The sequence below is a fragment of the Schistosoma mansoni genome, chromosome 4 (genome assembly GCF_000237925.1).
Source record: "Schistosoma mansoni strain Puerto Rico chromosome 4, complete genome".
NCBI lineage: Eukaryota > Metazoa > Platyhelminthes > Trematoda > Strigeidida > Schistosomatidae > Schistosoma > Schistosoma mansoni.
In genome coordinates, this window is record NC_031498.1 from 14,689,840 (window position 1) to 14,713,802 (window position 23,963).

Sequence of the window (23,963 nt, forward strand, 5' to 3'; positions counted from 1 at the left end):
CAGTTGGGGTACAGATAAGCTCCTCTCCAGTTGATACAAATATCTCGTAATTGCAAAATATTCTTTATACACAATACAGATTAGCCTTTTAATGAATCTTTTTAACTGAGAGTTATAAATCATTCTGTAAAGTATTTAGTAACTTCATTAGTTGTAAAAAACGTTTCAGCCAATTAAAAATCCCTAATTGTTCTCTTCTAGAGGTGAAGTTTCAGAACCAAGATCTTTATGTTTAACATTCATAAAGGAGAAAATTGTTTTTCTTTTCTAATAAATATCCCCTACATTAAAGTCAAGCTAGACAACTTTCTAAATCATGAATAAACTATTATTTGGCTGATTGATCCATAGAGGTTTACACTCTTTTCTCATATTTTACACAAGGGAATAAATGATTTAAGATATTCATTTACAGGAATATAAATGCTTACCACTTAAATCTCAATAGAATTGTTACTGCGATTGATAGCAGTAGCACTGATATATTATTTCTACCTATCTGATATGCCATCTCAGAAAGGTATTTTAATTATTTATCATTTCGCTCTTATTTCAGTCGACAATAACTTTCAAAAGTAAATTTATTACTGACTATCTAACATATAAAGTATATTGAAATCATGTATTGCCTAATCTTTCAAATGTTTTTTTTAACAAATTCATCTTTAATTAAAGGATCTTCATGTATAAATGAAAAGGGATTAATTTCACTTTATTTTAAAAGTATAAAAGTTATGGTTGATTCAAAAACTGTGTTTGAGATTCTTCAATCATTAACACTTGTTGAAAAGTCGTTTAATTCAAGGAAATCAACTGAATTGTTATAAATTGCAATAGTCTGATTAGTCTTGATTAATTAAGTTAATGTTTAATAACACTTGAGAAACACTTTCTCTATGGACTTGAATTACATGTGCAACTCATTTTTCACTAATAAGTATATTAACAAGAGGTATTTCCTGGAGTTGTAGTAAGAAGCAGTGACTGTTGTGAGATAGTAACTGACTGAAGACAATGGTGGATGTGTCGCTCAATTTCATGGATTGGTTGAAGTTAGACATTAACACCGTTGGATGCCGCTCGGCTCAGTGGTCTGATGGTTAAGCGCTCGAGCGCAAGACTGATAGGTCGTGGGTTTGAATCTCGCGAGGTGGGATCATGGATGCGCACTGCTGAGGAGTCCCACAATGGTCCAGTTTCAAGTGATTCACGATCTCAACTATTAAAATATTTTATACATAGAAAGGATTTATTTCAAATATCTAGTTTTACACGAATTAATATTTTAATGCTTAAATAAACGGTGTTTTCAATCTATTCATATAGTCTCTTGTAAAGCATAAAACGTTCATATTACTAGGACTAAATTCAGTGACCTATAACTCCGGTGTTAGGAAATTCGCAATACAGTCTCACCATTATACAATTTATTATCACTCATTTCTTCTTTAGTGAGTCCCATAATACTGTAAAACATTATCTATCATGTTGTTTGAGAAATGAAATGTAATAGACAATAAAAAATAATTACTCATATAGGTTAATCTAGTAAATATATTTGAAGAATAGTTTTCTATAATGAACTGGGTTAAATCCAGTAATCTGTTTTTTTTTAGTCAAATACAAGCCAATACCATTTTGATAATTCACCTTTTTTCCTAGCTGTTATCTAGCTGTCATTGATTTGAGCTGATATGAGTATACATTTTGTTGGTATCAAAATTTATACTGTTCTGTTTAAACTTAGTTATTGATTAACAGATTACTTTGCCTCTGTTATAATGGAGAAAAATCTTGTGTTCATACTTGTCACTTTGGAAAGTGTACAGATGTGGTATGACTATGTGATGTTTGGTATCAAAAATGAACTAAATTGATATCAGAAAATAGAACTGTTAATCAGGAAGAAAATCTCATTTTTGGGTAATCATTGCTTACAAACAAACACAGTTATAAAAAAGGTGATTTCCATAACTTTGCTAACCATTGTATTATTATGAAAAAGTCGTTTGATTATTATTTTTCTTTAATTAATTAACATTACCAACTACATATCAATATGAATGACCTTTGAAATGAGAAACTATCGGTCTGTTACAAATCTTTGATCCACATTATTTTAATAACCAGTATTTTATAAAATACTTTACCAGCTCGTTTTCACTTATTTCCAGTGAAGAAATAGTTATTGGCTTTACTTTAAAATCTTAGTCAATAAGTATTAGTATTAAAAGCTGGGTATCAAAACAACTGTTACCTAAATTCATGAAGTTGAATTAAGAAGATGAGCTATATCTAAGTACTGGTAGTGTAGTGAACGAGAGCATAAGCGGAGATAATTAAATGTATTTTAATACAACATTGCTGAATGTCTTGGTAAAATCTGAGAACCATGCAGTAAATACTTCATTTGCAAATTATCCATCAATTGTCTCAGACTTTGTTGCTTCTTCGATTCCACACTAATCACTCTCTGTTCTCATTTTCTTCTCTTTGATCTTCTTAACAGTCTGCCACCAGACATCTCACTTTTGATTGGTGATACACACCTTACTTATATCTGTCGACATCAGTAGCACAGACCACGGTAGTACAAAACCAGAGCGTAACCTTTGTCTCTGATTGCCATCCAACTTAAAGAAAAAGTCACAAGTCAATCCACGATAATTGACTCTCACTAATAACTTGACAATATAAAATCAGTCATTACAAAATGACCAATTGTATTAGTATTTGTCATGAAAGATGTAATTTTTCCTATTAACTGTCCAAATTTACCTGTTTGTTTATCAAATGGGAAAATTTGACCGAATTTCCATGTGTATCATGCAACATGTCAAAAACATATGGTAACATTTATTCTATAGTATCGAAATATTTATAAGAAGTGAACATACTATATAATAATCATGATAGAATTAGGAAATATTTCAATTGCTGATGTTTTCAAAAACATTCCTAATCATCATTTATTTGAAAGTTCAATGTCGTTAGAATTAAATGACGTTAAAATTGAAAATTCTCACGTGTAGACACATTAACAACTGCATTTCTTTAGCTAAGGTTACACGGAAGCTAAGGTCACGAAGAATAGATGTATAAATTATAAGTCTAAAATATCGGAGATGCATGAATTTTTATACTTAATGAAAAAATAAACCAATATAACAATAACAATATCCCTAATAGGTCAGAGGGAACAGCTAGGCAAAGATCAGAAAGGTAAGAATTATTCAACCAGCAAAAAACTATTTTTTCAGTGCGAAATTGTTTAGATGAGATATATTTGATTTTAACTTTTTTTCACTCAGTCCGTTATTTGATTAGAGATAGTAAATAGTCGTTGATTGTTGAATTTGCAGTGCCGTGCTTCGCTAATCGTTATAATACCAATCTTAACGGTGCGTAAAATCAGAACGCAAAGAGAAGCGGCAACTACAGTTTTATTGACAAATGACGCGGGCCAGAAAGTTATGAGCACATGAGTAAATATCAGCGAGCGAAGTAGAAACGACAAACATTGGAGATGGCGGGTAAGCCAACTCATTTTAAACAAGCGTTTATTAATATTTATAGTCAGACAAGAATACATGACAGACGTGATAAATAGGATAAGAAGTGTACACACACCTACGCTCATATAAAAATGGTCAGAGTTAATGAGTGAACAACTGACAAGGTGAAAACATGACTCATGATGGATAGGTGAATTGACTTATCCTGAAGTTAGAATAAGGCATATGGGCTTAACATAACAAACCATACTACAAATTAAATAGGGTGTTCTGTTGTGGGTGTTAAGTGTCTGGTAATATGTCAAGCCCACACAGGTTGTCTTATCCTTTGAGCAGATCAATCTATTCATTCTTCCGAAGTCACATTTTCATCCTGTCGCTTATTCGCTTGTTAACCCTGATGTTTTTATATGATCGTTTGTGTGTTAATTACATACTCTATTCATCATATGTCTATAACTTATTTTTGTTTGACTATAAATATCGATTCACACTTGACTATATTGAGTTAACTCAATAGCTTTCTCCACTACGAGTCCTTTCGCTTCGCTCTCGCTTCACTTCCTTCGCTGCGTTTCCCTGATTTTCTGTGCAGTTCAACGATTGTGTGAAATATATACATATTCGAAATTCATTCTCCAATTTGATTTATGTAATTTCGTTATTCACGAACACGATTTAAGTCAATGATTATATACAAGGGTAGCCGGGTCTTATACGTCGATAGCAGTAATCGTCCTAATTGGAGTCAAAATAAAAGTTCATAGTAAAGGTCATCAATAAATGCTGATAACAAAAATCCGATTGAATTCACTTACCTTACATAACTTTAAAATTGAATCAGTGAAGGTTTATATATTTTGTAAAATTGTCTTACAAAGATGAGCTTGAGCTAGTCGGTAAACAACTTTGATAAGATCTTGATTATTTTCAATCAATCAGAAGATATCAGATATATTTGTATGAATCACAATTAGCTGGCTAGGATTAGGAGTTTAGGATTTATGAGTAAGATGTGGATTTTAATGTTTGTGTGTTAGGTTGCAGTTGGAATTAGAGTTCAGGATGTATGTTTATGGATCACTTACTCCTGTTACCAATTGTGGTAGTAGCACAGGCCGCTCACCAGCATTTTCCATCCAAGTCTGTCCTGGACAATCCTTTCCATTAGCTACTCGTCCTTTTCATATCTGCTCCCAACTCCCAGTGTAGTATTTTCTTTGGCCTTCCTTTTTTCCGTTTCCCTTCAAGATTCCAAGTTAGTGCTTGCCTCGTGATGCAATTTTGTGATTTCCTCAATGTGTGTTCTATCCACTTCCAACCTATTTTCCGCTTCAGCTAGAAGTTGGTTTGTTCTCTTCCACAGTAGACTGTTGCTGATAGTATCTGGCCAACGAACATTGAGTATCTTGCGTAGACAAATATTTATAAATACTTGTACCTTCTTGATGATGGTTGTGGTTGTTGTGTAAGTTTCAGCTCAGTATAGTAGAACTGTCTTGACAATCGTAATGAAGATTCTGACTTTTATATTGGTTGGCAGTTGTTCTGAGTTCCATATCCCCTTAAGCTGTAGGAACACAGCCTTTACGTTGCTAATCCTTACCTACTCATCTGCATCAGATCATCCAAGTACATGGAAGTTTACACCTCTCTCAGAGTTCCTCTATCAAGTGTGATTGGGTTGGTGTTCTCCGTGTTGTATTTGAGGATCTTGTTTTCTCCATTGTGTCTGTTGATGCTTACTGATGCAGAGGCTTCTGCTACACTAGTTGTCTTCAGCTGCATTTGTTGGTGTGTATGGGATAGAATGACGAGGTCATTTGTGCAGTCCAAATCGTCTAGTTGTATGCAGGCTGTCCACTATGATCCGTGCTTCGTCTAAAACATGGTGGTCTTCATAATCCAGTCAACCACCAGAAGAATGAAAAACGGAGAGATTAGGCAGCCTTGTCTGACTCCAGTCTTCACTTAGAGTGCGTCTGTCAGCTGACCTCCATACACTACTTTGCAGTGTAGTCTGTCGTGTGAATTTCGTATGGTATTGACGATTTTCTCAGATAAACCATAGTGTTGGAGCATATTCCATAAGGTTCTTTTATTCATGCTGTCAAATGCTTTCTCATAGTCAAGTAAGTTGACATCTAGTGATGAGTTTCATTCAACTGATTGTTCAACAATGATTCCTAGTGTCGTGATTTTGCTTGTGCACGACGATCCTTACGGAATCTGGCCTGTTGATCTCGAAGTTGGACGTCCACTGAATCTTTCGTCTAATTCAGTGGCACTCCGTTGAAAGATTTTCCTTGCACCGATAGTAATATTATTCTTCTGTAGTTCCAACATTTGCTCAGATCTCCTTTCTTTGGTATCTTGGTGCGGTGTCCTTCTTTCCAGTCCATCGGCACTTGTTCTTCTTCCCAAACCTTCCAGAATCGTGTGGAACATGTCTGCAGTTGCCGCTATATCTGACTTCAGTGTTACAAATGGTTCTACCGCTTTCCCACTCCTGATTTGTCTGATATCTATCCTGATTTCTATCGTTGGTGAAGTGACAGCTACAGGAAGTCCTATGTATACTGCTTCGATGTTAGGTGGATTCCATGGATTCGGTCAACTAAAGAGTTCCTTAAAGCGTCCTACCCATCTGCTCTTCTGTTCCTGAATACCAGTACATTTATCAGTAATTTTATTGAATAAATTAACATATTTTTTTAAGAATGAAACGTACAAAACTTAATTAAATGAGAAGCAAAATGAGTGAAAGAAATTATTTGAATTTGAACAAATATATACATTTTCGCCATGTTCAATTAATTTAACATTGAATGTTTTCATTTGAATTTGTATGGAAAATCAATATCTATTCATTTTCATTGTTCTTTTTCACTTAGTTAGATGATCCAAACATGTTTTATTTTTGAGAATTACAACTTGTACTTTCTACTTATATGTATGTTTATAGATGATTATAAGTATGTTTCAGAATTAGAGAAATGGATGATCACTGATGTTGAAATTAATTAATTGTAATAGAATTACAATGCACCATAGAGAAGTAGTTTGTTTATATTTGAAAAAACCTTAAACCCATCATATGATTCTATCTTAAAAACGTTAATGAAAATTTAGTCGCAAGAATTAAAACAAACATTAGAAGTCGCTTGTCAATTTTATCATTATTATAAAATAACAGTCTCGAATCTAAAATATGGTATATATTAACTAAAGATTGTATATTCTTGGTAATGGTAAGGCTCAAGTCCACGAAACAATGATAAAATTGTAAACTGGACTAATAAAGACACATCACTTACTGTCCTCACATGCTAATTCAAAACTAAACGGTGTGTGAGAGGTATAAATGGATATACGCTGTTGGTCGAGATTCGGTTTACTTATTTGAGGATTATATATATACGTAAATGAGTTTGTGTAAAAGTGGATTCGGTTTGTCAGTATTGCTTTTTGTTCATTCTTAGTCTTCTTACTCATGTATCTATTTGGAATCATATATGGGAAGCGTGTATTTCATAATCAAGATCAGATGACAGCAATGCAAAACATAAATATTCTTTATTTCAGTACTTATTAATATTTCAAAACATTCCTGATCAAAGTATACGGATAATTTGTAAATTTATTTTACAATGAACAAACTTGACTGATCTTAGTTAAGGTACTGTTGAAAACCAAAAATCCGAATCTAAAATGATCCCGAGAAAACTCTTCGACAAAATTTAGGAATATTAGATTACAAACAAAATTTATCTGATGACCGAAGAATGTTAATTTACATACACCACATCTAATCAACAAATTTATTCATAATGGGATCAACTTCTAACGGAGTAAATTCACATTTCAAATGATAGAATAGCCCGGATAGACAGATTGGTTAATTCTCAATAAATCAGCTGTCGTTGATCTTTCCAGAAAACAATCAAATTATTTCCTGTTGAAATCTTGTATAATGAAAGTTTCTTAGTAATTATCATAGATGGTTTACATTTCCTGTTCCGCAGAACTGTTTCGACATACTGACTCAAAATGTATATTGTGTTTCAATGTTTTATGATTTCTTCTTTTTATTTTGTTGATCTCATTTAGATTTTGTGAATTAAGGATCTATAGACAGGGAATTATGTAACTAAGGTCTGTTTATTTATGATACCTTGCAAAGAAACTAAGTGAACACTAAAGATTTTTTATCTTATAAGATTTCAGAATGCTCAGTAATGTAATGATTATTCCAATATGACAACCAGTAAAATATTCATTGATGTTTGTAAAAATTTTTAAAAAATTACCAGAATTAGACGTGCTTCCTTCTAAATGAAATAGATTTCATTGTTTAACTGACAGTAGTATTTCTATCAATCAACGGAAGTACTGTTTTTTGTAATTTTGTACTGAGGCATAGCAACAAAATTGAAATTTATGTGATCTTTGAGGATTTATTTGGATAGAGTCTTTAACTGGGCGTCATACATATATATGGTCTTTAAAATTAATCATAACAGGTAGCAGATATCAGTGAAATATTTTGAATAAAATAGCCCATTGGCAATTACACATTTTGATCGCTGAAATATTGTATCATATTAAAATAGATAATATGAACGAAGAATATTCTTTTTAATAAGTCCAGTTCAGATTCTACAATTATACATCCAAATTAATAATCCAAAAGATTGACCAGGTTTAGGGCAAAGTATAACATTTAAAATTAGGATTTTTTGTAATATAAAATCAAAATAAATCATCAATGTTGGGGTGACCAATATGAAATGTTAATACTAGATTACGCAATACGAACAATAATAATAATAATAATAAAGGATTGAGCGCGTACAGATAGAAAGTCTTGATATATTGAAAAGTTAGCTTCGGATTGTAATTTCAATGAAGTAAGATGATTAAAATGTTTTTGAAACAAAAATTGAAGGTAACAGAAATGTAAAATCAAATGAATTGATATCAGAGATAACTATAAATAAAATCATGAGGATATGAGACATAAGTATAGGGACAAACGCAAGTAATAATAATAAATTAAGGTCAAAGTGATGATAACGATAAAATGTTCGTGTTTTGTAAATACAGTTTCAGCTTGAGCTCATGAATGGTAAGAGCTTCTTCTATTTTAAGGAGTTGGATACGAAGAAATTTAAGTAGAATTGGACGAATTGTATAAACAACCTTAACGTCAGTCTGTGGATCGATAGAATGATTAGAGTCGATCAGATGTTCAAGAATGGAACTTCTAACTGCTTTCTTCTGAACCTTGTGGAACCACACTGGAACATGTTCTCGTATTCGAGTTGAAATCAAGCACCGGCTAGAGCCTATGTACTTTGCTCCACGAGAGCAGGTGGACTGGCAGATAGACAAAGAAAACTAACCTTTTACTGATAAAGAAAACAGGTTCCAACGAGTGAATGTTACTCGAAGATTTGTCGCATAGAAAATACCTATAATCGCTGCTGTTAACTGATTTCTAATTACATCAGTTGTTCGACCACTTCCAAATTTCAGATTCATATAAAGGTATTTCTTTGAACTGAACTACGTTCAGTAGTTACATGATTATTTACCATTTTCTATACGACTGAGTAGTCCGTTTATCTTAAAACTGATTATTAGTGACCACAACACTATCCTCTCTGTTCTGTACTATCATTATCATTGTCTTAAAACATATATACACGTATTAGTCTCAGACATATTCAATCATATTATTTGTATCCTATTATTCTCATAACTTTTGGTTACTTTTCCAACTTCATTGGTTAAAATATATTAAATTATTATATTATTTCTTGTAATCTTAGTTTGTTTGTAGCTGAAATGAGGCTATGAAATAGAATTAATTCACTTTACTCTGTAAATTTTGTTGTTTTGACACTGTTTAGATTAGATTAAAATTATTAGACTAAATGAATTACCAAGGTCGTACACATTATTTTATGTGCGATAATGATAAATTAATGATTTGTTAAATTTTGGTTCTTCATTTCTAAATACCTCACATCACTCAGCCTAGTGATTATGTTTCAATCTTTGTCAAAATGCTACTATCAAATTTGAGGACTGAACTACTAACTAAAGAACTAATATCTTCAAAAATCGTCTACATTTCGACTAGATAAAAATTTCTTTTCATTAGTAACCTAGAGAATCAATAAAGTTTAAAACTAATTAACAGGAAATCTTAAAATAACACATCAAAAGCTTACTTTTCAAACCCCCTTGATACATACTAACTTACAGTTTAGTCAGTTATATATATATATATATAGTTCTAACAATTACGATTTGTAGACATCCTCATACATTTGTACGCTAGGTACTAAGGCTATTGGAACAAGTCAAAAAATAGACCGATTAATGATAACGATAAATGAAAATAAGTTTAAGATCATTAGATCCACAATATTTTTAATCTGATCAATATATCTGCATGTTATACAAATACAAACTACTTTTCACTCATAGAATCTTCCCTATTGTATAGGAAAATGTATCAAGAAAATAAGTGAAAACTCTCGCTAACAAATTGTTACAGACAATTATATTCGCATGATTTATTCAATATCTCATTTATGAAAGAAAAGTAAATCAAATACCATTATCATCACTGTGATTAATCATTTGCAAAATTTTAATCAAATATTACGTGAAATACTCTCATTAACTATTATATATTATATAGTTGAAATCATGAGTCAATTGAAACTAGACCACCATGGTAAACCTGGAAGCACTGGACGACTTTCAGGTTTTCCAAACGCATCTCGGAACACTATCCGGCTTGGTTCTCGAAGGGAGAATGTAGAAAGATAACTAGTTCGATACAGGAGCATTTGATAAACTGTGGACACATCGCTCCAAAAGACTCCTCTTTTAAAGTAATCTATAGAGTCAAAGGACCCGGATCGAAGGGGGGTCGAATCAATATTTTATGCACTGCTGAGGCATTGACAATCCACGAACTCAAGCCTAAACTTTGCGTGCAGAAACGATTTGTCCAACCTCTCACCCTTCCTTGGCCCTAATTCCCTTTATGGGTATGTTTCTGGTTGTCGTTTTTTTCTCTTTTCTGCACTTTTATTTGATCATTATCGGTTTTTGGTTTTTAGATTACTGTTTTACATTTTAAACTCTAATCTATTATTATTATTACTACCCTATACAAGTTTTCTCGATTATTATTGTCTATTATTATGACCTTTTGTGTTTGTTGCTTTTCTTCACATCTGTCAATTGGACTATTATCTTATCCATAAATTACTTTCTTCCTTACCGCTTGATTAGTACGTCAGCTCATTGATGACATTGATTTTGATTATTACCCTGAAGAAGTCCAGACAAGTTAGCTGGACGAAACGTTACAGTTATTTAAATAATGACTTCTTCATACTCGGCACCCAATTTTTGTCAAGCTATTCGTTCTAACCTTGACGGATATTCGTCACCACATTTGTTATTTATTGTTGAATCAATTTATAATGCAATCTTTCCTAGCCTTCTGTAGACATATATTTTCCATATAACTATATATACGAATTTACAGTTTAAGTAAATGATTTCGTCGAAACGAAAATTTTCTTCGCTGAATTCTCTTTTTCTTATTCATCATTTCAACTATATAAAATTACTAAAATCTCCACAAACCCCCCCCCTTCTATTATACATTAATTAAGATTAGAAAATTAATCAAACTTTACATAATCTCATTCATTATAATAATTTATTTTTATATCAAACTTTATTAAGTTACATTTGTTATTGTTTAAAATAACAATAGAAATATCTATAATCAACAATAAATAGATTAATTTGCAAATTGTTTACCTGATATAATGGTATTTATTCTATGAACTGGAAAGTCAAAATCTTTGACTACGTGCAGTTAATTCTATGATGTTGTTGTAAATTCTTAATGTCATCACAAGTTTCATCTAAAGAATTCATCTTTATTGATTCCAGGAAGGTCCTATTTGAATAATTTAAATTTAGACTTAAAGATTTATTGGGATATTGTTTAGATTTATTTAGTTTATATTCATTTTTATAAAAAGATTTGCCTAAATTTGTGAAAGATTTACTTCCATGTATTGGACAGTCAGAATTATTTTGATTTTGTATTAAATAAGCTGGATTGAAATCATTTTCATTCTTATTTATTAATCCATGTATTGGACAGGAAGTTTGATTAAATGTCTTATCATGATAAACATTTGTATTTTGACTACCATACTGATGCTTGTCAGAATGTTGATGAAATGAATATGATTCAGGAGAACAAGACATTTGTTTCGGTGATAATGAGTTATCAGATATTGAATAATCCTGATCAATTGAACATGTCAAATGGTGTTTTTCATTTGTATTATTTAAGGAGTAAATTAATTCAGGTGAATGATTTCCAGATCTTACACCTAATGTATAATAAACTCTAGGTTTTAACTGTTTTATTGAAGAATTATATTCATTATGATTTGGATTTAAATCAATCAGACTTTCACAATTTTGAGATGCATTTGACGTCAAATAACCCATATCACTACTTTGTGGTGAAGGTGTTCCTTGTTTCATTGAATGATTTAATAATTTTGATTGTAATATACTTTTATTATTATTATTGTTTAATAAATCACCTAGATAACATTTATTTCCATCATTTATTCGATCATCTATCTGTTGAATCTTATCGATCTCTCGTATATTACTCAAATTTTCATTGTGTAATTTAGAAGATGTGGAAATAAAATCAGTGCATATCTTGTGATTTTGATTACTATTGATAGGATTGAGATTAATCTGTGTAAAAGGTTGAATATTACTATTATTACTATTATTCATATTCGAATCACAATTTGCAGTTATCAACTTTTCATAACTTACATTATGTGGTTCAATATTCGTTTCCAATGCTTTATTAGACAGTCTTTTTCTATGACTTTGATGTGATAATCGTTTTTTGTATATGCATTTCACTATGCATAAAACAATTATTATAAATGTAAAATTGAATACAACGATAAATATAGTAATTATAATCGGATTAAATAAAAAAGAAGTATAATCTAGTTTATTATTTAAATTCTTGTTAAATAATCGTAACTGATTACTTTGTTCGATCGGTTTTTGAACATGAACATAGAATGTAGCTGAAGCCTGACCTTTATAATTACTAGCTTGACATTTGTAATAACCTTCATCTGTAGTTTTATCTAATTGTTTAAAAAATAATGTAGTCGTAAATTTTATTCCAGGACTAATAGTTTGAATAACATGTGACCAATGTGGTTGTATTAATATCCCATTGTAAAACCATTGAATATACATTTTTGGTTCACTAATAAATGAACAAACCAAAGTCAAATTTTCACCTTCTATACCATATACATGAATTGGTGTGGTAACACGATCAGTTAGATTCCTTTTCACGCTATTCTTATCATTTTTATCATCATGATGAGATGGTATAGTATGCATTAATTCCGGTTCACATTGTAATGAGGTTAAATTTAAATACATTAATGCCATATGTTGATATTGTGATGGCGAAACACATTCTCCACCAGGTTTTGAATTAATATATAAAGCTTTCTTTGGTAATCGATTTAACCATTGACGAAACCATAATATGTGACAATCACATGTCCATTTTACACCTTCTAAATTTAAATAAGAAAAATGTTCTGGTCTTAGACCATTCAATGCATCTTCCATAAGATTAGCAAATATATTATAAGCTAAATTTAAATGATGCAATCGATTTAAACCATCAAATGTATCTGGTTCTGTATAAATTTTATTTGATAATAAACTCATTTCTAATCGTTTTAAACTCATACCCATACCATATAAAAATCTTGCTGGTAAATAATTCAATTCATTACCACTTAAATCTAAATAACTTACATAAACAAGTTGAGAAAATGCTAATACAGGGAATGGATTATGATAATTTGATATTAATTGATTAAATCTTAAATCTAACCATATTAATGAATTCATTATTGGTAAAAAGGCACGTTCAGTAATTTTATAGATTTTATTATGAGCTAAAATTAATTTTTGTATATTATGTAAACGTGTAAAACTATCTTCATGTAATATTTCTATAAGATTATAGGATAAATTTAATTCAATTGTATTTTCATGGATATATCCAGGTAATGTTGTTAATCCATAATGGGAACAATGGAATATTTCAATGTTTGTTTGTAAATGACATGAATTACACATTATATAATCATAATAATAATCATTAAAGATGATTAATATTGATAATAAGTATATTGTAATCAATTTATAAAGATACATTAAAAGTACATTTTTCATAATGTTTATTATTGTAAAGTGCATAGAAACAAAATAATAGTAATAAAATAGTTGAAATATTTCTTTTGTTTTTTCTTATTTTTATAAATTTTTGATTAGTGATCATAATATTGATTAATAATCAGTAAAAAAACATTAAAAATTTTTTTCACCTTTTTGAAATTCCTTTAAAATCGATCGAATTTTCTCTTTTTTTTCAATTTTTTTTCTTGTTTATTTTTAGTGTGAACAAAAATATTTTTCTTTATATTCATCATTTAAAATAATAAAAATAAATAATAACAATAAGGGAATTATCATTTTGTTAATATTAATATCCTTTAAATTATTTCATTCGTTTATTATTGTCAATGCATGTTATTTCTTTCTTTAAAATACAAAAAAGTTTTATAAAATCAACCAATCAGAATTCTTTTAAATTTTTATGAATATAACAAAATTTTTTTGTTTTAAAAAAACTAATAAAGAAACTGAAATAATTATCGAGACATAACTGGAAGTGAAATTTTACATAGTTGAAATCATGAGTCAATTGAAGCTAGACTACCATGGAAAACCTGGAAGCACTGGACAGCCGCTTTGTACTATTGTGAGACTCCTAAGCAGTGCTCATGTCTAACTTCAAACAATCCACGAAATTGAGCAACCATTCAACAATATCTTTAGTGAGTTGATTTTATTAAGGAGGAGATTTTAATAAATTATCAAATTTATCAATTACTAGTTTATCGTGTTTTGTGGATTTTGTTTCTTTTTTTCTTTCTTTGACATGAATCAAAACAATTTAATGTCTAACCTTTTAAAAAATGTTTATTTTCGTAAAATTGGTATAATTTAAGTGTCAGAAAATATTGCTGAAAGTAGTAAACATTATTTTGGTTTCCTTTTAAATAAATCAATAAGCAGTCTATTGAGTTTATTGTTGATTCGTGAAAACTCCTAGCAGACACTTGAGCAAAGAGTTTACACATAGGCTGGATGATAAGTAAGAATTGTTAAAGTTCTCTTCTTATCGATTAAAATTTTACTTCACTATCTTAGAAAGTAGACATAATGTTAGTGAATTAAAATATAACTTGATTTTCTGAAGAGCATGTAACCAAGCTGTGCATATATTCTCGACCCGGTTAGCCAATAAAAGCTTTTTTCTCATCTTTTACTCAAATAGCTGGTTATCCTTGAGAACAAGAAGCATATACTTTAGTCACAGACTCAGACTACCACACAATATAATCTCCCGGAAGCCGATCTTCAATTTTTAGCCACAAATAAGATCAACAATGTCGCTATTATGAAACCACATCGAGTCGATATTACGGCAGCAAAAAGGGCTTTAAGTGTGACGATTAAAATTCATTGAGACAATGTAGCGAAAATTTGGAATTCAAGTCAATTCAGCTCAAGTAATTGAGGTAATAGAATCAGGTGCTGAATCCCTAGCTAATCCGATGAGTGAGTATTAATTCAATCCCAATTCAGGTGTTATGTTTAAATCGTGGTTCAGGATAATATGAAGTTATTTTTCATGTTGATTTCCCACATCCCAGTGAACCCCCGAAGATTCAAGCTCTCCTTCGAAAACTACAAGCAGTAGAATATGAAAATTACTCAAATTTCATTTCACCGAACAAACCGCATGATACTTCCTTTCATAGTACTGTGTAAAAATTCACGGGAATATTTGCTACTCAGACTTCTTCGTTTACATTTTAATATAACTTCCAAAATCAGTAAGAACCCAGTAGATGCTTTCCTTATAAACGCCACGTTATTTAATGAGAAGTACAAGAATTTGAAGTTACGTTCACTCACAGATGATCAGTTTAAGTGTCTTACCTTTGCATGCAAACTACAAACACCATCTGACACAGATATTTTTCCGACAATCTGAAGTCAAGTAGCATAGGTTTCGGACTTGCCACTTCATGATAACACTAATAATAATAATAATAATTTCAAAAATGGCACAAAAATGATCTCATGCTCAAATTCTAATGTGCTACATCATTTTTCATTCGATACAAATCATATATCAAATGTCACAAACCCTATCTCACTCGGCTCTTGGAAAGTTTCATTTTTAAATCTGATGTCTAATATTTAGAATTATGAAACACGCAGAATTTTCCATAGTTCTCCAGAACCCCACACTAGTTACTGAAACTATGTGCTCATTTATTATTCGTAAATTTACAAAATGTAGGACGATCGGTCAAATGGAGGAATTTCATGAAAACAGCGAACTCTCATCACACTTCACTCCTCGAGCTGAATGAATTGTGTTTTTTGCAGTATCGTAATATAATCCTGAATCCCTATGTGAACATATATCTACTGATGTAAATGATGAAGTTATCACATGATAGTTGGACATTAATTCCAATGTTACTCTGATTTCTGACAAAACTTGTTGCGAACTTCGTTGGTCGAGTATTTATCATACAAAAGGCTGCTTAAAGAATGCATCTGTTGCCTCAATTAAATTGTCAGTATTATCACAAACATTGATAGACTTAATGAGCTAATTATTAAAATTGTATGTTATGTCACCGATATATCCTCAACTTATTGGGTCTTGACGAGCTTACATGATGACACCTATTAGATCATTCATCTGACCTTATTTGTAATTAATTATCTCGTTCATTACCTCAGCAATCCCATTCCCATATGAGTGACAAACGTAAGCAGAATTTCGCTGTTTTTCAAGATGATCTTGGTTCCTACACGGAAGTGAAAGCTAAATAAGATTTAAAGCCAAGTGCTAAACTAGTTTTTCAGACTGTCTGGTACTATATGAACCTTTTACATTGCTGGATAACGAACCAGATGGGTTGGAAATGTTGGGTGTTCTACAACCAGCCAACCATTTCTTATTAGTCGCACTGACTACTGTGGTAAATAAATCTAGTGACCCGGTATGACTATTTGAGAATTTCTGGCTAGACTGAATACTTCTCCAGCAACATAGTAATTTGGAATTTAAAGAAACGACAATTCAATATTACTAATGTTTATATGTGATCTACGGGGTCAACATAGTTGGAAATAAAGTAGCTACAAACAGATGACATTGATATATCACGAACTGATTAAAATAGGAAAATGCAAGTCAGTTGGTTGAACCGAGTTTTTACATGGTATTCTGCTAACCATGAAACCTGAAAGTTTCTGTATCGGGTTCATATATATTCCTTATTGTTCGATTGTAACACCTTCTTGAAAGTCAAACATTTACTCAGTATTGTTTTGATTCCAGAGGTTCATCTACTAGTGTCAGTTCATAACGAAAGATATACGAAGGCTTGAAAATGACTTAAGTAAATCATTAACTTAAGTTTTCAAATAATCACTAAGCCTAAATAATTCGTCAGTATTACCAAACACCAGGCATAATGCAAGTAAAAAGCTGGAGTAATAGCCTACTAGTATACTTGTTATCGTAGGTAATATTTTAAATATGTATATATCATTTCATTATTCCAATCAGTTTCGCTTTTTTTAAATGTTTTTCATACCATGGAAATTTTCCTAAATTAACTCAGTTTCCTCATAATCCTTATGATAAAGCCATATTAACGGATATAGATATAATAAAAATATAGGACATCAAAACAACATATTCTGTCTTACGTTTGATTTTGTTTTGTAACATGCGTGAAATGCTTAAAGTTTCAAACAACAACGAGACACATAACATCTGTGAGCTAAGTTCGTATGAGTAGTATATTTAATAAGATAACATTCCAAGCTGTTGTTTTATTGTATTAGTTCTTTGACTTAAGTTTTATTTGCCTGTTTATCTGCCTATAGAATCACGTATTTATTTCTATTTTTAGTACCTGAAGTTTGCCTTAACTGACCAATTAATTTTCTTTTGATTAATGGATCGATAAATTCGAACATTCTTTTGAATTGTTGTACATACATCAACTGATTTTTTAGTGAAGTTTTATTGTTTATTTGATCTAACTTTTAATAATCAAGAACTCTGTCTTAGATACCTACTCAAAGACTTTGAAACATTATTCTTAATTTATTCACTAAAACCCTTAGCTAATAGAATTTATCCCGGATGAAGAACAGTCCCATGAAAATGGCTTAAGTACAAGCTTCTTCTGGTGAATTTTATAGAGGAATTTCAATACACCTTGTTCATTTCATAAAATTGTACCATTCACATACTATTTTATTCATTTACTGTTGATACCTTTTCACTTTTCTTCCAAATGTTACGTTCTATGAATTATTCTGCATAGTAATATCTGTTTGCTAGGGTCTATATAATATATATATATATCCCATTTGTTAGAAAATATGTATCGATTCACCAAGTCAGCTAAGTGCACTACCAGATATCCTTCAAAGTGAGTCAGATCTTCATTAAATAAGATTATATTGAACCTATCATACAAAATTCACTTGATATTGTTTGTTTGTTTGAATCTTCCCATTGATGTTTAGAACTGAGATTGATCAGTCTTTTATTGGCATATGTGCACACTATGCGTGTTGCCTCGATATGGCCTTAACTCACTATCAGAACTCAGTAGCTGAGTGGATAACGCGATGGCGTTTGAAGCGAACTGTACTGGGTTTGAGTCTCAGGGTGGACATCAACTCTGAGATGCAGGTACATCCAGCTGACGAGTTCCAGATAAGAGGAAACTCACGTCTTGGATTCCACTGCTAGTCATTATTCATCTTATCAGACAAAATGTTTTAAATTTTATAATATAACATTATTTACCCATTTGACTTATCTTTTGCTTTCTTAAAAAACGTAAATGAATTCAGGTAGATGTTTGTACGTATCTGAAACCTTGTAATGTCATTTTTTTTATTTTTTCTAATGTTTTTTTTCTGTTTTTTTTCTAATGTTTTCTAAATGTGATAGAGTATGTGATTTCATCTTACTAATTAATGCATGATCTTAAAGTTTGATCAGCTAAATTATAAATAATGAATGAGACTACACGGAAAACTGTATTAACATTGTAAATATAAATGACGGTTAGTGTTTATTTTTTTAGTCATATCCATAGTTATTACCTAAAATTAATTTTATCATTCTGTATATTTAAATGGTATAAATTAACACACGTTACAAATGTTTATAGTTCGATTCATATGAATCAAACTGATGACAGTAATTTAAAACAGAGTTACGTTCTGTATATTGTATTCCGTTCCAGTTTGAAATCCTTTTAATGGTTTGAACTTATCGGTTTTTACTATAAACTAAATCAATTCCCTATCTAACAAGAAACAAATGTAAAATATTTTGTTATACTTTACTGAGATAGATTGTTATTTTATTAGTAACGTGATACATGAATTCCTATTTCATGTGCATTATCAGAATGAAGGTTTGTGGAGATTATAGTAATTTTTTAGTTGTTAAACTCACGAGTCAATTTAAGCTAGACCACATTGAAAACCTGGAAGCTTCCAAATGCTCAATAGTGACTAACTTTAATATGGATTTCCTAGAGTTCTAGTGAGAAACTGTGATCATTGCAGTCTAATCCGTGTTCGAGATAGTTGTCCACATCAGACAATAGATGGACGATTGTACAAGATCATGGATCGATTGAAATTAGATATTGACACCGGTGGATGCCGGCCCAGTGGTCGTTCTATAATCCCTGGTTTATGTACATTGATAATAACTGTTATCGATAATTTGGCATAACAGAATTCTCATTAGTAATATGTTAAATATCAGTCTTATGTTCTGAAATAGAAAACTTTGACGTAAAAATTGGCACTAATGTCCAATTAAACTAGTGGTTGGGTTCAATAAAATTCTTGGTAACTAAATTACGTGATTAAAAAAACTTAACACTGCTTTATTTACTATCATTTTTTTAATTTAATGAGCGCTAATTGGTGTTGTGTGATATTTTTAAAGTGTTGTGGAGATTGTTGATGCTATTTCTATTATATGACTTATGAAATACACTTAGTTACGTAAATTAATTAGAATGTAATAAAAGTGGTATTACATTACCCCGTGGTATTTAGAAGTTTTAATTCTTTAAATTATCCAGATGTTATATTTTACTGGTAGGATCAAAAGTGATCAGGTTGTGACTGGGAGTTAGAGTAGAACTGATTTATTTATTAGATAAGAGTGATCATTATAGTATGTCAACAAATATATATGTTCACTAGTATATATTTATAAATATATAGATGTTTACGAGAAATTTTATGAGTATAAAGAAAATATAAAATTACAGGAAATTTAAAAATGTAATTTTTTTATGAAATAATGAAACATATCCTAATCCAGAACCTATCAGTCTCAATTTCGTGGATCGGTTGAAGTTAGACATTAACACCTCTGGATGCCGGCTCATCGGTCAAGAAGTTAAGGTAGGTCCTGGGTTCGAATCTCGCGAGTGCGGAATCGTGGATGCGCACTGCTGAGGAGTCCCACAATAGGACGAAACAGCCGTCCAGTGCATCCAGATTTTCCATAGTGGTCTAACTTCAATTGACTCATGATCTCAACTCTATAAAATTACTAAAATCTCCACAAACCCTCTTCTTAAATCGTTTAATTTTTTTCGTACTTTAGACTGTAAGTTACATAATCAATCCAGTTTTCTTTTCTTGTTGAAAAGTCAACAAAAATCAGTGTTATTAGCAGTCTAATATTTCAAAATTTACAATCTCCTCATTTAAATATTTCCTACTTCATGTCTAAATTGTCAATGAGAAAAACTAAATACCTAGAAGTGACCATTTTGACAGTTCTTTATCATTAAATACTTGCGATAAATTCTTCGACGCATAATTTAGTATCCAACTCAATTGCCAAGTGAGTTACACTGAAAAAAAAATAAAAATCAGAGTAAAAACGAAAAATAAGACTAAAATATATCTAAACTTTGTCTATTTAAGTATTATCAGCTGAGTATATCAATTCTAATACATATCACTTGAAATATCAGAATGTTTTTCCCAAAAGCGATTAATTCTAGTCAGTCGGTAATTGTTCTACAAAGACCGCTCTATTCAATCTTGTTAATTGTGAAAACTGAAAATATTTTTGAAACTAAAATTATCTAACTCATCTAGAAATAAAATAATAATAACGAACATATATCGTTGAAATGTGTTGTTTACAATTAATACAATAATCCGTAAATTTATTTAAAAAAACAGCTTTCAAATGAAAAAGCATTTTATATGTATTTATTTTACAAATTAATTTGTTTATGTATAATCATAGTTTGTTCATCAGACTATAAATAATAATACAGTTATAAGTAACGATGGATACTGGATAGCAGTGGAATCCAAGACGCGAGTTTCGTCCTAATTAGGACGAGTCAGCTGGATGTACCTGCATCTCAGAGTTGACGTTCACTCTGGGACTCGAATCCAGTACCTTTCGCTTCAAACACCATCGCGTTATCCACTCAGCTACTGAGTCCTGATAGCCACTTGCTTGTGCAATGAGGTGAAGTTTAAATTCACTTAGTATTGTTTGTTTGAATCTTCCTATTGATGTTTAGGACTGCACCTGGTCAGTCTCTATTTGGCATATGTGTATACTGTGCGTATTGCCTCGATATAGCCTTATTTCATAAGCATTATAAGCGAAGATGGATAGTGACTAGCAGTGGATAGTACGTAATCTTTGAATTTATTTGTAATATTTTGATTCGTTTACATTTAAGTATTATTGTTTTACAGTAGTTACGTAATGAAGTTAAATGTATTTATTGAAAGTCAAACTTTAAACACAAAATATACAGGTAAGTTTCGAGTCTAAGTGTAAAAATTAACACGGTTCCAGGCACATCCAGACGACGAGTCCCAAATAGGATGATATGCACGTTCCCAATTTCATTGTTAACTACTATTAAAACATTATCTAAAACTGTTTATCATTTAGTGGCACTGTGAAGGAAGTCCGCTTAGGAGCCACATAAGCCAAAAGAGATTGATTGATTACAGTCCATAAAACCAATAAGGGAAAGATTGAAGCTCATATAACTGAATTTAGAAATATAGGTTTATGACATAATACTACCTTATTGGAATCCATTTTTGCTTTAGTATGTAACGAATTTTGAATGAGCAAAAAGTATATTTCGGATTTAATAACCTCTTGGAGTGTTAAGATGTTCCATTCTTCATATTTACACTAGATAGTTTGAGCATATAAATGAGTCGAAAATACAATGAAGCTCTAAATCCTTTATTTTCTTATGACTTTCTACGAAAACTATCAACTAAGTTATGTGATCAAGTAAAATTCATCAGATAGATTACCGTTATACCATTATATAAACCTAGATGAGAGAGAGGTATACTTTGACAGTAGTCACATATCAGTGAATATCAAACGAAAAGCTCCGTTATATGTGAAAATCCTAAATGCAACTAGTTTCGGTCGGTATACTGTAAAACACATGATAATTTGTTTAACTAACCTTACAGAATCTAATTTATGGTGAAGTACAATAAACCCAAAGCCTTAAATGTTAACTGAAAATTCGGACTCCATAAATTCTAATTCTCATGAAGTTTGTAAACTTTCATAGTATTGTTTTATTCAAATAAGAATAACCTGTCCTAAACTATTACCTAAAATGTCATTTACAATTCATGAAAATGAGTTAAAGTTAAACTTATGCATCATTATATACCAGTTCATTAATCTAGATAGTTCGCGCGAAAGACCAGAGGTTGCACGCTTGACACCCGGTAACCATGTCGTGGATGACCACCGCTGAGAATTCCTAAATAGAGCAGAACAACTGTCCGGTCTTTCTAAATTTTCGCCGACTGTCTAACTTTGATCGGTTCACGATCTCAACAAAATTTAGCAAACTCTGTTACACCACAATGAAAATAAAAAAGCTCAAATCACTAAATTTTCACAAACCCTACTTCCTACACGAATAAACCTTGATCATAACTTACATAGATATCAGTCAATTTTTTTCCGATATATTTTTCTAAATTTTCTGTGCAATCATACATTCTTGGCTGACAAACATTTGCCTAACTCTACCTTGGTCCCTTCTATGATTATTATCGGTCACAACTCCGGATAAAGGAGAAGGGTTTAGTGTGAGGTGAGTTCACTCCGTAAAAAGAACACATCTGAAAAGTCGCTAACCAAAAAAACCCATATACACTTTAAATCTTAATGTACTGAGCTTAGGTAGAATAACTGTCAGTCGACTTGTTTCCTTTTTCCAGTTAGTCGTTTATGTACCATTTGACTCCCCTTTTTATTACTGTGAGAATATTATACCATAATCCCTTGTAAGAGTAATCTGAAAGCAGGAAAATTTCATTAAATATTTAACCAATCCACGAAGTTAGGTAATCATTCACTAATGTCTTAAGTGAGTTACTACCTCACAACACACTTGGTTGAAATCCACTGGTTACTGCCATTCACTAGAACTCCAGGAAATACATCAAGGAGACAGTCACTAGTAAGCATATGATCATTATGAGAAGGGAGATTTCCAATGATATTACTAATTTAATAGTTGAAATCATCAGTAAATTGAAGTGACACCATCACAGTAAATCTAAAAGAAATGGAAGACGGATTCAAAGAGTTATGGGACTATTAAGAATAGCGAAAACGCATTCCACATCACAACATTCGAAACAACGTGCGATCGAAAAGTGAAAACAAATTCAAAAAACCGCATCCATACAACGAGCTTCACCACAGTCACTATTGAAACCGAGCTCGTGCAGCCAACACCATGGTCACGACAACCTCTGATAAACCACCAACACACTAGCAATAAATAGTGTCAACAATTTCAACAACACCGCACCCATCCAACGAGCTTCGACAATTAGATATGACCGTAGGCCGAACTACTGATTGCCCGATCACCGCACAATGCTAGTGCGCACGACACGCACGCAGATGGCAGTGAGCACACACTCACACGCACAGGATACTCAACCACATGGGACACTGATTGCAGACCTGAGGTTGATGTTGTGTACTCCACTAAAATCCGTGCTCCGGGAGAGGCTCAAACTCTCGACCTCCGCATTATAAGTACGGCGCTCTAACCAACTAAGCTACCGGAG

The 23,963-nt window shown here is 31.4% G+C and overlaps 1 protein-coding gene and 1 non-coding gene across 2 annotated transcripts; both read right to left on the bottom strand.

Moving 5' to 3' along the window:
* Positions 1–11,420: 11,420 nt before the first annotated feature.
* Smp_150790 (putative slit) lies at positions 11,421–13,775 on the bottom strand (the record flags this gene model as incomplete). The annotated part of the gene is made up of 2 exons (XM_018796927.1): positions 11,421–12,106; positions 12,653–13,775. 2 exons carry the CDS (start codon positions 13,773–13,775, stop codon positions 11,421–11,423), a joined length of 1,809 nt encoding a protein of 602 aa, XP_018652020.1.
* A 10,115-nt stretch (positions 13,776–23,890) lies between these two features.
* Smp_tRNA_00599_Ile_TAT.1.1 lies at positions 23,891–23,963 on the bottom strand. The gene has a single exon. It is a non-coding gene (tRNA).